Here is a 15972-nt window from a genome sequence, read left to right as displayed (position 1 = left end):
TAATTATTATTATTTTTTATTTTCTTTTTTTCCAGAGAGGACTACTCGCGAAGCTTCCTCGTTCCCTCCTTAAAGGGTAATACAGTAATTATGAAACAAATCACCTCGATATTTGGTAAACGTCTAGGAACCAGTCAGCACTCTTAACGGCTAAGATTTCTCCTCTAAAATCAAAATTCAACCAGAGACGATGCTAATCAAATCCGAGCTGTTCTGAAATCCAAAATCACAGTCACTTCCTCAGCTCTCCACAACCCCAAAACGATTCGTTTTCCCCTTCACTCTCACTCTCCCTTTCCTGTTTTCATCACAAAAACTAAAACCACGTCCTTTCTCCCCAATCTTTCAATATCCACCGTCTGATCTACCAGATCTAGAGCCTTCTTAACTTCACTTCCCCTCACGCGCCGCTTATCGGACATGGTTGTCAACGGGAGACCGATTAAGAGGATGAAGAGGAGAGTCACAGCTGATCTCTACAATTTCCTCTCTTTCCCTTCCTCCCCTTCCTCCCCTTCCTCTTCCTCCTCGCTTCCTCCACCCCGCGGCCCTTTCAGATCCAACATCAGGTCGTTTTTAACCGAACACGCGCTGTTACCTCCGCCTTCCTCGCTGTTTCCTCACCTGCTCACATGGCAGATCTCGTTTCAAGTCGGTGACTTGGTGGGGTGCGGCGGCGAGGAGGCTGGGGGCGGTGTGGTTTCTTTGGATGTGGTGGAGGAGGATGTGGCTAGATCAAGATCTGTTTACTGTGATCAGTGTCGAGTTGTTGGTGAGTTAACTCAGCTCGAGTTATTGCAAGATCCCATTTTTACCCTTGACGTTTTTTCCCCGGCCTGCCGGGTGCGTTGGGGCGGGAAATTCGAGAGTTCTCTCTTTTGCGTGCCTCTCTTTCCTTTTGCTTTATTTGGAAAATTAAAAGATTTAAAATATCGCGGTAATTCACGTGATTGACTCGTGATAGTGTTTGTAGAAACAGAATAAACGAGATGTTAGCAATGTACCGCGAGAAAATGAAGGTTTTTTGTAACTTGGATTAGCGGGAATGTGGGGCCCGAGTGATAATGACTGGACGACAATGATGTAGTGTAGTTTAATGTTATCTCAGTTAGGATAGGCTAGTACTTGCGACACGTGGCGTGCTGTGGCTTCCTGCTTTTAGTATTTGTTTTTCTTTTTGGGTAATAGAAGTATCATGCTTGCTTGTCTTGTTGTGGTGGCCCGCCATTTCTATTAGATGGTGCTTTTAGTTAAATTTTTGTTGTTGGTGGGACCGTGTCGCAGTGGGCACCTGTGTTTCTTTCTTTTGACGTGGGTCTTAAATATGATGTTGGGGGTTAACCCCATGTTTGGTCTTGTCTGTTCCATTTGCTTGGACAGCAATGCTTGGTTATGGAATGGATAATGAGTTGATGGTGCTGTTGTCTTTTGAATAGGAAATTTTTTTTTTGATGTGACCCCAAATAGGGTGGTAGTTGACCAAAAACCTTTTTTTTTAAAATGTTTTGGATTTGTCTAGAAGGGTGTAACATGTGGGCCGTGGGATGATTTTTTTTTACTGTGAAATTGGTATTCTGAAGATGGATTAGAGTGCACTCAATCTTGCAACTTAGGATATAAGAGGGAAGTTCCGGGGGTTAAACATGGGCATCTTTGGAGTTTGGACTGGTAGATTGATTGCTGAGGGGAAAATGTGGGTGATTGATGAACTTATGATATGTTTGGTTGAACATAATGCTACATAATGTTGTATAATGTAGTTAGGAAATGAGAACTATTTTTTTTTCTTAGTCTTTGTTTGATTATCTATACTGATTTTTCTGTATCAAAAAAATAAAAATAAAAATAAAAATTATTGTGTATTCTTAGATTTTAATTGTGTGTTAATTATTGTTTTTTGTCTGCTTTGTAGGTTGGAGTGGTCATCCAGTATGCAGTAAGCGTTACCATTTTGTTATTAAAGCTGATGGTAACTCCATTGGTGGGTATCATAAGCCATGCACTTGTTGCGGAGATGTCCTGCATTTGTCTGAATCAAGGTCAGGGCACTCTGCCTGTTTTTCTTTTTAGAGAGTTGATTGTAACAATGTGTTGTATATGGCGTCTTGTTGTTTTATTGTATGGCATAATTTAGTTACGTATTGTACTGATGCGATGTGCATGCCTATGAGGAGATGCAGTGTAATTATCTACTAGTACTTTGTTTAGATCTCTGTTGAACTATAATTATCTTTCTTTGATATTTTCATGTAAAACATACATGCTGGTGCATAGCATGGTCAAGAAAATAGACTTTGTGTTTTACCGATTTCATGAGCACACCTTATATACAATTGTTTGTAGAAAATTCTTAACTTTGTATTGGTTAGATATTACAATTTGTTTTGTGGTACTGAATTATGATCATAGGTGTATTGAGCTTGATTGATATCTGGGTTAGTGTTAACATTTTTGTGGCTTATGATGATCCTCTTGAATTTTCTATTTTAGGTGCAAGACATGCAATCATGTGACAACTGCAGATGATGTTGAAGAGTGGATCTATCACCAGTTGGAAGACACCACTCATCTCTTACATGGTGTCATCCATGCGAATGGTTTTGGGCACCTTCTTAGGGTAAATGGAAAAGAAGGAGGCTCCAGGGTCCTTTCTGGAGTCCATATCATGGACTTTTGGGATCGGTTATGTAAAACTCTTGGAGTCAGGTTAGGATTCTTGATTGCACTTACAGTCTCATGCTTGTTATGTAGTGAGAGTGTTCCATTATGCTGAAGATGATTTCTAATATTTGCTAGCTAAAAATCTATGTTGGAGTTCGCTTCATAAATCTTCAGTTCTTCAGTGTGGTTATCTAGGTAGATATTATCATTGGCAGATGTTTTATGGTCTAGGAGTATTTGAATATGTGGAGATTGGGACAGGTAGATGATTTTCTGGTAGCTACCTGTAAAAAGATAAAAACAAAAGTGTGAAAGGTTTCAGATTTGTAGAAGCTTTATCTGTGGTGCTGTTCTACTGGGTCATTGAAATGTTTATTTTTGTCAAATCATTTTGATGTGGATTTTGGAAGTTATAATTTATCTTGCAATTCGCTAGATAGAATGCTCTATGCTTCTCTTGAAATCAAGGGTTTGTGGATAGTATTCTGGAGATCAAAACACAGTTGGTATCATATGCTTTCTTATCTTGTTGGATTTGGTAGTCTGTATGGTAGCATGGATTCCATTAGCCTCCTGATTTCATCTAATTATAGCTGTGAATTAAACCAGCTATTTTGTCATTTTCCATGCATTAACAGAAAGGTCAGTGTGATGGATGTATCAAAGAAGTATGGTTTAGAGTACAGGCTACTTCATGCTATCACCAAAGGCCATTCATGGTATGGTGACTGGGGCTATGAATTTGGTGCTGGTAGTTTTGGTTTGACAGTCTATGCGTATAGGTCAGCTGTTGAAACACTCTCCAGCCTACCTTTGTCCATCTTTCTTTCTGAAGGGCAGAAACTGCAAGCTCGCTTGCTGGATATAATAAAGTTTTACCAATCTTTGTCAGACCGGGAGCTTGTAAATATTAGAGATCTTTTCTGTTATTTGATAAGTTTGATCCATGATGCTCGCAAGTCTCCCTCAAGGGTTAATGATTCTAGCTGCAAGAAGCGCTGTATTTATGCATCAGGGATTTCATCTTCATGGAGTAGGAGTGATGTAGAACGTGTTGAAGAAGCCATGTTTAGAGTACTGAGAGCAGTTTCTGGGTCCAACTGGGTAAGTTGGCGTGCACTTAGAGGTGCTGTTTGCAAAGTGGCTCCTCCAGAGCTCCTTGATCATTGTCTAAAGGAAATAGGAGGGAAATTTGCAGCGGATGGTATGATTGTTAGGTCGCGTTGCAATCCTAGTTCAGGTGCTTTTGAGTACAGGTTAGCAATTAATCTCTGCATTAATTAATTCATGATTGGCATATACATAACATATTCAAATTTGAAGAGTTTTTCTGGGAGTATTCAGTTGTTATGTTATACTAACTGTAGTTCCTAGTCTTATTTAATTTGGCAATGATTAAGCTAATGTTCAACATATCAATCATCTTCTTTGTGTGCTAACTAGATCTTAATTTTTAGTACTTTTCTTTTTGATGAAAAATTGCTTAGGAATGCCAATATAGATAAGAGTTTATGGTTTTGATGGAGCTGGATGTTACTAGTAATTACTAGGGCTAAGATCTGCATATCTTTGTATTTTATGCGGTGTGACTTTCAGTGCAACACTAAACTGTTGAATGTGCTTTAATATTTTACAGACTGGAACCAGGAGATCCTTCCCTAAATAGCCCTGCTACCACTGGCTCTTCTGTCATTACCTGCCCATCCGAAGGAAACCTTATACAGGACCTGAGATTCCTTTACGATAACATGCTACACCCTCAAACCATGATGAGCTATGGACCTGAGGCCACAAGTGATGCAATCAACTCAGCTAGAAAACTTCTTGACTGCAAGCAGTTCATGAAAGACTACAACAAATGTGAAACAACGGCATCACCCTCAAATCCACCTACTATATGCCTGTCATGTGAGGTGGAAATTGTGGATCAGTTGGAAGAAAATGTCCCAGATCTTCCCCCAGAAATAATCGTCCTGCCCTCAAATGCTACAGTTTTTGATCTCAAGCTTGAAGCGTCCAGGGCATTTCAAGACGTGTATCTGATGTTCAGGAGATTTCATGCCGAAGAGCTTCTTGGTTATAGTGGTGTTGATGATACCACCCAGGTCAAGCTCTTGATAGGGTCAACTGAATCTGTTCGAGTCCAGGGTAGATGTCTGGGAAAAAATGGTCTTGGTAAATTTAGGATGGAAAGAGGAACTGAGAGATGGACTGTGGACTGCCGCTGCGGTGCTAAGGATGATGATGGAGAAAGAATGTTAGCATGTGATGTTTGTGGAGTGTGGCAGCACACTAGGTGTTCTGGCATCCCAGATTCAGATCCAGTGCCCGCTAAGTTCGTCTGTGTGGGATGCAGAGGCGGCAGCTTGGTGACCAAACCTAGTGCAGTAGTAAAGTGACGAGACGATGACTTTTTGCCGGTGACAATGGCAGAAGCTGTGGAAACAGCATGATAACATCTCATGCTTCTGAAAATCTAGACTCTGTAAATGTTTTTATTTATTTATTTATTTTGTTTTTCTCCTTTTTGTTCATCTTCTCGGGCCAGGTTTTTTCCTCCAACGATAGGTTGAATGTGTACATGATAAATTATGGCCTTAAAGGTGCATCAGTATGGTTGGGCCTTCCTCCCACATAATGATGCTAGTGGTGTTTCTGTATATTTCTTTATGTATCCTAACCAAGGCAAAAAAGAAAGAAAGAAAGAAAAAGAACTATATGATGTACATGAAATGATTAGTTTTAATTTGAGCCATATACTGAAGCCCAAATCATTAGAGCTGTATTATGTTTTGATGAGATTGTGTAGATCAATTAGGTCTATATATTTAGCTGGTCAAGGAGCTGATGAAGAAAGTTAAGATGCTTTTCTCAAACCAACCATTGTTCGAAAAATAACAATAGTTTAGGGAAAGAAAGGGATTAATAATTTTTCCCTGACATTAATATTTAATTAAAATTTTGACACGAAATATGGCAAAACATTCTATTTCTAACATGAATTGCCTCTTGTATGATCTAAATTTGACGGCAGTATCATATATGATATTGATTTTATTTAAGATTTAGAGTAGTGTTAATTTGAAATTTGAACGTTTAATGAAGTTGGATTTGTATTAAATTAAGTAAAAATTAATCTAATTCAATTGACCTAGTCAGCATGTTAACGGGATTTGGTCATGTTATCAAAATAATTATCTCAATATAAAACTTAAATTTTTAAATAAGATTTCAATACATAATTTATATATTATTTTTTAATATTTTTATCAAATAAAAATTTATGGGTTTAATACTTGTATAAATTCATATTATTTATATATTTAATTTTTATAAAATAAAATCAAAATAATTAAATTCAAAATCATTATTATCTAAGTTAATAAAACTCTAATATTATATTAAAAAATATCTTCACCAACAAACAAGGAATTACATGATTTTGATAGCAGGTACCATGATAAGATCGATTGAATATTCAAGAATGACTACTTGCTGTTACTTTGATGTATTACGTGTCTCCATAGTGGCAATAAATCAATGAGTTCATTAGCATGCATTATTGAATCTATAATTGACTTAAAGTATGTTAATTATTATTAAAATGTATATTAATCACAACTAGCTATCTATCTATACTATATTGGTTAGGTGGAGAAAATGATAGACCATCCACTCTTTTAACTTTGCATGCTTTGTCTATTCTATTTTTTGTCCGTTTTTTTTTTTGCTCAAATTATAAATTTAAAAGTGTTTAGTTAATTAATATACATGATAATTTTACACAAATCCCACTAAAAGCTCTCTTAAAATCTTATTAAAAAAACTAATATATATATAAATATATAATTTTTTTTTCAAACACGACTCTTCATTCAATTGTTGTAGTGTATTTCATTGGGGCAACCTTTTTTTAAATTATTGACATTGACACAACACACGCACACGTTGCTCCCTTCCTCTTCACTCTTCAATCAATTCTACTTTCAAATTAATATCTCCCATTGCATCGTCACCCTAACTTTCTTTTGTTGGCCTTTGCCATACACAAGCTGCTAGCTCATCGGATATTCCCTTCAAATCTAGCAAACATGGCTATGGCTAATTTTCTTGCTGTGTTTTTATTGATGGAGTTGATAGCAGGTGGTTACAGAGATGGAGCAGATGGCCTCACCATGAACTACTACGTTTTCAGCTGCCCATTTGCTGAGGCAATTGTGAGGAACACAGTAACAAGTGCTTTGCGGTCTGATCCTACCTTAGCAGCTGGTCTTGTTAGAATGCATTTCCATGATTGCTGGATACAAGTAATTGCCTCCTTTTCTTTTTTCTTTTTTAGTTTACCATCTCATTATCCATACACCTCTCTCACATTCATGCATGATCTTTATTACTAGGATTATTGAAAATATCTTAAGCTCAAAATTTTAATTTGGAAATTTTTGGTTTAATCTCTACATGAGATTTATGGATACTAAACAAAGTTTACTTTATACTTTGTAAGTCGCTTATGTCACAAATATTATATTCTTCCAAGGCCTTCAAATTTAGGAGGAAAAACAGCCTCCATCATGCAGTTCTGAATTAATCCTTTAATCTAGGATCTAGATGGGGCTAGATTAGTAAAAAAACATGGATTTTTTTTTAAATATATATTTTTTAAATATATGTTGACCTGGTTAATCCTAGCTAATTCACTATCCAAGTTTTAATCCGGTTTAACCTTGAACTATATTTGGAAATTATGCTCCATGGAGTTAAGTCGCCTAGAAACAAGTGGTTTCAGAAAATAAAAATGAAAAACTCATCCATTAGTATATATTGATAACTTGTACTTCATGCAAAATTAATAATCATGATTTTCATATTTTTCTTAATTTCATAACATGTTTATGTAGCAAAATATTTGATTCTGATACTGTGTGTGTGTGTGTATTAATTCATTAAAATTAAGCAGTTCAATTGTCTCTTAATCATTTTTTTTTTCTTGGTGGGACTGTTCGAAATAATTTAAATAGGGATGTGATGGGTCTGTGCTGATTGACTCAACAAAGGATAACAGAGCAGAGAAGGAATCTCCAGGAAATCAAAGCGTGAGAGGCTTTGAACTCATTGATGATGTAAAGGAGCAACTTGAAAAGCAATGCCCTGGTGTTGTCTCATGCGCTGACATTGTTGCAATGGCTGCTAGAGAGGCTGTTGCTTTGGTAACAATTCAATCCAGGTTTTGATTTTTATTTTTTGAAACCCAACCCCGACCAGGTTCCGGGTTGATCGGGTCTCGAGTTAACCTGCATGGTCAGGCTGGTTTAATTGCTACAATTACCAATGGATAATCTGTCGGTAAATATTGTTGGAAATACAAACAGACTTATTATATTAGTTAAATTCTAGCGGGTAATTTTTTTTTCTGGCGCGCTTCGCCATCTATAAAACTGTCGGTGTTTAGCCTTTTTTATTACTGACAGAATTGACAACGGAATGGAAAATTACCAAAGATCAAAATTCTAATGGACAGATTCCGTCGGTAATATTTTTACCGATGGTTCTTATGCCTCACACCAACGGACCTAATCTATCGGTAAAACTGTTTAATGGTGTAGTGTAATAACACCTGTTTAACATCTACTGATATATGATGGTCTGGTCATGGTGGGAATTACAGTCAGGAGGTCCAGTATATGACATACCAAAAGGAAGAAAAGACGGAAGGAGGTCTAAGGTTGAAGATACTCTCATTGCGCCTGCTCCAACTTTTAATGCCTCGGAGCTCGTTAGAGTCTTTGGCCTCCGTGGTTTTAGTGCCCAAGACATGGTTGCCTTGTCTGGTAAGCGGTGACCCAATCCCATATATATATATATATATATATATATATATATGGGATCTTCTTTGTATTTAGCTGGACCTGGGATCAATCCTTAAAAGAAGGTTTTTTAAGGATGATTCTGCTCTAATTCTTTCCTTTTCTTCCCTTGAAATCTTATAGTTTTGTGACGAATTGGTCTATGCAGGGGGGCACACACTAGGGGTGGCAAGGTGTTTAACGTTCAAAAATAGGTTGAGTGACCCTGTTGATCCGACAATGGATTCAGACTTTTCAAAGACTTTGTCCAAAACATGTAGTGGTGGAGACGATGCAGAACAAACATTTGATATGACAAGAAATAATTTTGATAACTTCTACTTCCAAGCATTGCAGAGGAAATCGGGAGTTCTTTTTTCAGACCAAACCCTATACAATAATCCAATAACAAAATCAATTGTCAAGGGCTACGCTATGAACCAGGCTAAGTTTTTCCTTGATTTTCAACAGGCAATGGTGAAAATGAGCTTGCTCGATGTCAAGGAGGGATCACAAGGAGAAGTAAGAGCAGATTGTCGTAAAATTAACTGAGTGTTGTTGTGAAATGGTTCTTGTACGTAGATTAAGAGAATAGATTTGTCGTCCTTGTGTAGATTATTAAAAATTTCCTATAAATTTAAGCTGCTTGACTTTATGATGGGTGATAGCAATATGTAGCTAGCTTTAACCTTAGTATTTGAATATTTGAGATTTCGGAGTGAGTAAATAGTTGAAACAGTGTCCATATATCCTTCATGATGTTGCTGGAGGACACTATATTTCATATGAAACAATTATATAGCTTTGACTTGGAAGGCACTTTGCATTTGTGTATTTGAGGCTCCATGCTTTTGTGGGCTAACATAAACATCATTTATGGTCGCATAAATGCCAGGATATCTGCATCGTGGATGGGATTTCTTCCATTTTTCTTCCCTTTTTTTTTTTTTTTTTACTGCATGCAGGTTCTTTAAGCCTGTGATTTAGTGTGAGTGAAATCTATATTGCGTGCCTGTGATCTTTCTGCGCAACAATCCCATATCTTTCATGTCTGAAAACATTAAGGCAAATTAACAAAGAAAAGAGATCATGATTAGCCCTCTAGAAATTATAGAAAATGATTGCAAGTTCCCTTGTTTAACATTGTAGCATTAATCTTAGGATCATGGAAGCATCAATTAGTGCCTGTGTTTATCGTGATAACACCCCTAATTAATCCTGCTATATACTTAACTTTTCTTAATCAGGTATCCTAAGCTCAACCTCGACACCCCTTTGTCGAGTTCAAAAATATTCCCACCCCATTTTCTTACATGAAAAACTCTTGACTTAATTTTCATCAATTCAAACTTGAGATCTCACTCTACAGCATGAGTCGACAATAAGATCATACATATATAAATGCATGCATGTGTTGTTAAGCACCTCCTCTTTCACTAGGATTGTGTCGCTTTCAAAAGCTAAAAGATCTGGGATCGTGTCACTGTTCATGTGAACATTTAGTTTTTTCACAAATATTTTTCTTTTCTCTGCACTTTCCCTCATATTGTGTCACTGTGCATTGTAGTGTTTTGTCACTATTCATATAAATTCATATAAACAATGCTCTTTTTTTTTTTTTTTTTGTAAATACTTACTTTTTCTTCACTTTCTTTCTCTGCATTGTTCATATGACTGGTTTTTTTTTTTTTCTCTTCAAAATACTATTATTAACAAAACTAATCACATGACAACGCATTTTATTTATTGTTCTATCCATATTGTTTTAGCTTTTATTTTTTAATTTTTTTTTAGTCCTTGAATGTTGAATGTTGAATGTTGAGAGATGCGAGAAATTATCTTAAAAAATATTAAGAAAAGAAAAAGTACTCGAATGAAGATATTTAGACTAAAAAAATATTAATTTTGATATCAATAAGTTTTTTTTTATTTTAAGAAGTTCAATCAAGGTGATGATTCCTTCTAACCATGCTGAAATAAATAGATTGATCAAGTCCTTAAAACTTTTTGGATTCATTTAATTTTTATTTTTAGAGAGATTAAAGGCTATTTAAGAGTTGAAAATGAGTTTATTAAGATTTTTAGGGTGTTTTAAAAATATTTTCAGGTAAAAACAAGTTAAAAATTGAGTTCTTGAGATCCAGAAACTCAAATTTTGATTTTCTAATTAGCAGAGGTGGCTGCAAAATAGCATAGAGGAAAACATTCAAATCATATCATATGATTCATGTAAAAAATCAGGAAGGTGAATAATTATGTTGTAAATTTACAGTTCTAGCATCAACTATTTATATATCTTCCATGGATTGTGACAGCTTCCGAGTTGACAAAGATCCTGAGAATTAACCAAAATTTTCTACATGACATTAGTTTCAAATATTAGGAACCCAATTGATGAAAACATTAGTTTGGACACCTAATTGACAATTAGTGTATAAGTTATGGTTCATCCACAGCTATTGCTTATAACGAAAAGAAACGATATAATTGCTGTTTTAATCATTGGGGTTAAGCATAATCCATCTCTATCACATTTCAACAACATTTCAACCATACTATATTTCTTATCATATTTACTGAAATTTATTTAATTCATCTAGCAAATACAGAATATTTAGTTAAAAAAATAATACAAATTCATGTCTACAAGAACTCCAGCTGCAATTGTACTGTTGATGAAGATTTTATTTACGTGCTGTGAACTGGTAGGAAGCATAAGAAAGGGTGCCATTGTCCCAGCTATGGTGCACTAGCTTCGCCTTGGCATTTTCGATTAAATGGATTTGGGGAAGCCATAGAAGTCATAAATGGTGTCATTGCGATTAACAACATTAACAGTTGGTTCTTTGGTATCCCAATGGCCAGAAATAACAAGAATGGCTTTAGGTATTTCTTTGAAAATTTGTTGCCATGTCTTCAAGAATTTCCTCGCTGGTATGCTTTCATCGATCGCCATCATTGGTGACCCATGGGAGATATAAACCGTATCCATCAAACCCCTTTTGCAAATTGATAAAAATCTGTACTTTTGATTCAATGAATGGAGCAAACGCATTAATAGCAACAAGAAAAATATTCTCTTCTTCTTCTTCTATGGTACCATTAATATATATATATAGGAATTTCGACAGGGTCTCGCAAAGTGATGAGTTTGGTTTGACCTTGATCTTCTTGATGATGTCTTGGCTGACGTTGTTTTTGTCAAACTGATCCTTGTGTGTGGTAATGATTTTCATATTTGGTCGGCAATGTATTTTTTGTCTTAAGATAGTAAAGTTAAAAGTTTGTTAGGTGAAGATGTAGTTTTTTAAAAGTATTTTTTAATTTAAAATTTATTAAAATAATTTTTTAATTTTTTTTTGTATTAATATACTAAAATGATTAAAAATCTAAAAAAATATTAATTTAATATTTTTTTAAATAAAAAAATTAAAAATAGTTTTAATAAAAAAACAAAAATTTTCAAAGAGTCTTGAAATTGTGGTCCAACTTATGTTTTTTTCCTAATTATAAATTTAAAAATATTTAATTAAATCTTATCTACCATAATTTTGTATGTATCTTACTAAAAATTTTGTTTTGAAATATGGGTTAAGAAAAGCTACCATTGTAGTTTTTCTTATATTTGCATTTTTTTTTTTCAAAGGGCGACCAAAAAATCCTATTACTATAAAAGTGATTGCTCAATTCTAAAATCACTGGCCATGCACTTATTTAATATATAATTAAAAGATATCAGTGTTTTGTTGTAGATTATTTACAATGTAATACACAGTATTGCTCTTTAAAGATATCAAAAGATAGAGTAAATTTATAACCAAAAAAAAGAAAGAAACCAATAATATTTTTACATTTTTGTTGTACAGTGTAAATTAAAAAAGAAGAAGAAGAAAAGGCCTACATCTGAGAGGCATACTTTTGAACCCTACCACTGGACGGTCTTGTAATATTTGTTCCTGAAAGATGCAGAAAGACATTGCAAAGATTCTCGAATTTTGCTTGCGAACCCTTTTACGGGACATCAGTTTCATATTCATAGTCCATGTAATCGTCATTGTAGGTTCTTTCTAGCAGTTCCTCCATGCGATCAACAATTTCTCATAGCTTTTTCCACTATATTCCCATATTACTCAGTGGTGGGTAAGAAGACCCTCTTCCTGTTAAGTCACTGATCCTCCTTCAAGTATCATAGAGCATAAAAGCATGGTATCATAAGCATATTACATGTACATAAAAACATAATTCAGATATTCTGTTTCCTTACTAATCACTTAGTCTGGTCAAGGAAGCAATGCTAGAAGGTACAGATATTTAGATATTCTGAACCTGTGTTCATTTACTGAAGAAAACAGGCAGCTTCCATGATAAATTATTATCGTTCATCCTACTAAAAGGTGTCAAAGAAATACAAACTCAGAGAGTTTTCTGGAAGTATTATTGTTTACCATAAAATTTAGATAAAAAAATGAAGAACATACAAATGAAAAACAGAAGAATTGCAATAACATTATTTCCACTGAATTTGATCCACGTCAATGGTTGAATTATCAGCATAGAAGATTGAAAGATCGAAACAATCCGGGCATGTTAAATGTGAGACTTTTTGGCATCAAAATCAGCAACTTTCCTGTGGTAAGAGAGGCTGATTGCATATCTGTTTTTTTTTTTTTTTTATCGGTTTTTGGTTCGTAGACGTGTGCTTCAATTAAGAGACGCACAAAAAAAGAAAAAGTGTCTGCTTACATATCTGTCAGGATGACCAACTTGGCAAGTTCTGCAGGCAACTTTCCTGTCAATGCATTGAGGAGAAAACACTGAAGAGAGATGACATTAAGCATAATATTGAGTCATATCAGAGAAAAGAGAGAGGCTACGGGGACCAGCTTCACGTGCATTAAGCAGTAATTATGGGGACTGCACGCACCCTTTTTGCCATTGATAAAATTAATCAGAGAAAATGGAAAGATCATGGAATTTCAGCTCGTATTTAAGTTTACATTTAATTAATCATCTGAAGGTTAATATTCTCTGATTTTTAAGTTTTTCAAATGCATTGTTTAGAAGTTAAGTGTGTGCAGAGAAAGGATAGAGAAAAAGAAACCTCCAAGTACAAACTCAAACTTGTTTCACAAATAGCATGTTTGGCAATTTTTGTAAAAAACTCAATTTTTTAAAATTAATTTTTATTATATTTTTAGATCGTATTAGCATATAAAAATAAATTTTAAAAATAAATAATATATTATTTTAATATATTTCTAAATAAAAAATGCTTTACCAATATCATAATATCAAGTATCAGATCACTGATATTTTTTTTTTAAATCAACCTCGGGCATAAAAATGGTCAAAATTCATTAAAAAGAAAAGGATTTTTGCTTCCGTGACATGCTAAATTCATTAATTGTTATGATGGCTATGGCATACGAATTACCGTAACTTTCAACTGTGTTAATAACAGTGGTTGATTATCAACCACATTGTCACTGTAGATCTTCCCTGGGTCAAATGTTTATGGGCCTGGGCTTTTATTGTTTTCTTATTGGGGTTCTTTCCTGGGACCAAATGGACCCAGTCCCTTTTATTAATTGCAAATAGTTTATATTATTGTTAAATGATGTTTACTTAAGTGGTAAAATGCGGGTTAAAACTATATATTATATTCTAATTATTATAGGAAATTCAATACCTTGTGGAAGAACAAAAACACTATTCATGCGTTTGCATTTTAATGTAGACTCACTAAATTAAAACACAATTACTTTAAATTTGATGAGCCCATATAAAATTGAAGAAAAAGGATTAAATTAAAAGAAGTGTATAAAATAGGTGGTAATTTAATAAGATTGAAACACAATTACTATTCATAAGATTGCTAACACATAGCTTAAGCTTAATTCAATTAAAACAACAATGCTTCCTCTTAATTTAATATTATATTAAGGGCACTATCATCACTTATCCTCTATCTAAAAGTACAAAGGGATGAAGGACATCCTTATTGTTAGGATGCTCCCACTCCACTACTAACTCTTAGGTACCACCGCTCTCTAAGCCCAATTACCACCATGCTTTACGCTTTAGGGTTCTAATTTGAGTTTTTTGGACTGATTACAAGTAATGCAAGTAGAAGATAATGTGTTATTTTGTAGCTCATTATCAAATTTTGAAATTTTATTCATCTTGGGAATGAGTTCTATATATATAATGTCACAACCAAAAAGAGGGACTTGGTAGTAATTGTCTAATGAATGCAATTCTATATATATAATTATATAAATATGAATCCACGGGTAAAGGTATTAACAAATGTTGTTATTGTGTTCTGCATTGAATTGTTAGAATTTAGATTGGATTATATTTATTTTGAACTATGATAGCTTGAAATATTGTAAATACATACAAAACTCTACTAAAATTTTGTTGTAATCACAATGGAAAAAAAAAAGGACTAATTGGTAGTAATTGTCTAATGAATCGTTTCGAAATCGCGTCTAACAAAAGAAAGAAAAAGACTCTGCCATGATATTTTATTTTTATTTTATAATATACCTGGATTCAGCTATTGATGTTCTTCAAGTGCTGGTTTGCTGTTTTTGCACTTAAAATATTTTAACAATATTTTAAAAAATTCTTGAACAACTAATTTGTTCTAAAAATAACATACTAAACTATTTACATATTAACAAGACCGACCTAACTAATTAAAAAATAAAAAATAAAATTGAAAAACAACTTCTAGATTTAATCTGTCAATAACCCAGTTGAAACTTTGAAAACAGGAAGGTAATTATATAATTTAGAATGGCTGTGGAAATGCACAAAGACTCTGCCATGAAAAAGACCAGCTCGTCGCTTTTTGTGTAATTGCATGGTGTCGTTTTGCATTTTGTTTATGGACAGTCGTTGCTTGGGCTCCACGGTGACTTTCAAAATATGATGATTCATTTGATTCACACCTATTATAGAATGTAATTATATAGGAAATATTGTAGTCATATTCTTATGTGGTAATCTCCACCTTTACTATTGTATATTGCCCTACTCATATATATAGAAAGGGTTGGCTAACCTATTAGGTCAAGCCTCCTAATTATTTCTCAACTTGGTATCAGAGCCTCTTAATATTTTCTCAACTTGGTATCAGGCCCTAATTTTCTCCCCCATGGACTCTCCTCCTGCCGCCGTTGCTCCAACCTCTCCCTCCACCGGTGATGCATCATCACCGGCCAGCCCTCTTCCTGCTGCTGGCTCTGCCGTTCCTCTGCCTCTTATGGGAACACAATCTCCAATGGTTCCTCTATCAAACACCCACCATGTTGTGTCGTTGAAACTTACGAACACCAACTATCTTTATTGGAGAATGCAGATGAAGCCATATCTCCTTGGTCAAGGTGTTTTTCAGTTTGTTGACGGCTCCTTGCCGTGTCCTCCATCTCATATGATTGATGCTTCGGCTGATTCTTCT

General features: G+C 34.5%; 2 protein-coding genes across 2 annotated transcripts; both read left to right on the top strand.

Annotated features, from left to right (window-relative positions):
* The first annotated feature begins 121 nt into the window (after positions 1–121).
* Positions 122–5418, top strand: LOC118039837 (PHD finger protein At1g33420). Its single transcript, XM_035046634.2, has 5 exons — positions 122–772; positions 1913–2039; positions 2491–2706; positions 3300–3917; positions 4298–5418. The coding sequence occupies exons 1-5, from the start codon at positions 421–423 to the stop codon at positions 5058–5060; spliced, it is 2076 nt and encodes a 691-aa protein (XP_034902525.1). The 5' UTR covers positions 122–420; the 3' UTR covers positions 5061–5418.
* Positions 5419–6594: 1176 nt separating this feature from the next.
* LOC118039838 (peroxidase 47) lies at positions 6595–9338 on the top strand. The gene is made up of 4 exons (XM_035046635.2): positions 6595–6968; positions 7680–7868; positions 8327–8489; positions 8674–9338. The coding sequence occupies exons 1-4, from the start codon at positions 6753–6755 to the stop codon at positions 9054–9056; spliced, it is 951 nt and encodes a 316-aa protein (XP_034902526.1). The 5' UTR covers positions 6595–6752; the 3' UTR covers positions 9057–9338.
* The last annotated feature ends 6634 nt before the right edge of the window (positions 9339–15972 follow it).

Source organism: Populus alba, chromosome 19 (assembly GCF_005239225.2).
Source record: "Populus alba chromosome 19, ASM523922v2, whole genome shotgun sequence".
In the NCBI taxonomy this organism is placed as follows: Eukaryota; Viridiplantae; Streptophyta; class Magnoliopsida; order Malpighiales; family Salicaceae; genus Populus; species Populus alba.
This window is presented reverse-complemented; position numbering and strand designations above follow the sequence as displayed.

Excerpts from the sequence above, each read along its gene's own strand:
- LOC118039837 (XM_035046634.2), top strand. The coding sequence starts at position 421 with ATGGTTGTCAACGGGAGACCGATTAAGAGGATGAAGAGGAGAGTCACA. Across the intron at positions 2,040-2,490 it reads CTGCATTTGTCTGAATCAAG|GTGCAAGACATGCAATCATG; the intron begins GTCAGGGCACTC and ends TTTCTATTTTAG. Across the intron at positions 2,707-3,299 it reads TGTAAAACTCTTGGAGTCAG|AAAGGTCAGTGTGATGGATG; the intron begins GTTAGGATTCTT and ends ATGCATTAACAG.
- LOC118039838 (XM_035046635.2), top strand. The coding sequence starts at position 6,753 with ATGGCTATGGCTAATTTTCTTGCTGTGTTTTTATTGATGGAGTTGATA. Across the intron at positions 7,869-8,326 it reads CTAGAGAGGCTGTTGCTTTG|TCAGGAGGTCCAGTATATGA; the intron begins GTAACAATTCAA and ends TGGGAATTACAG. Across the intron at positions 8,490-8,673 it reads AGACATGGTTGCCTTGTCTG|GGGGGCACACACTAGGGGTG; the intron begins GTAAGCGGTGAC and ends TGGTCTATGCAG.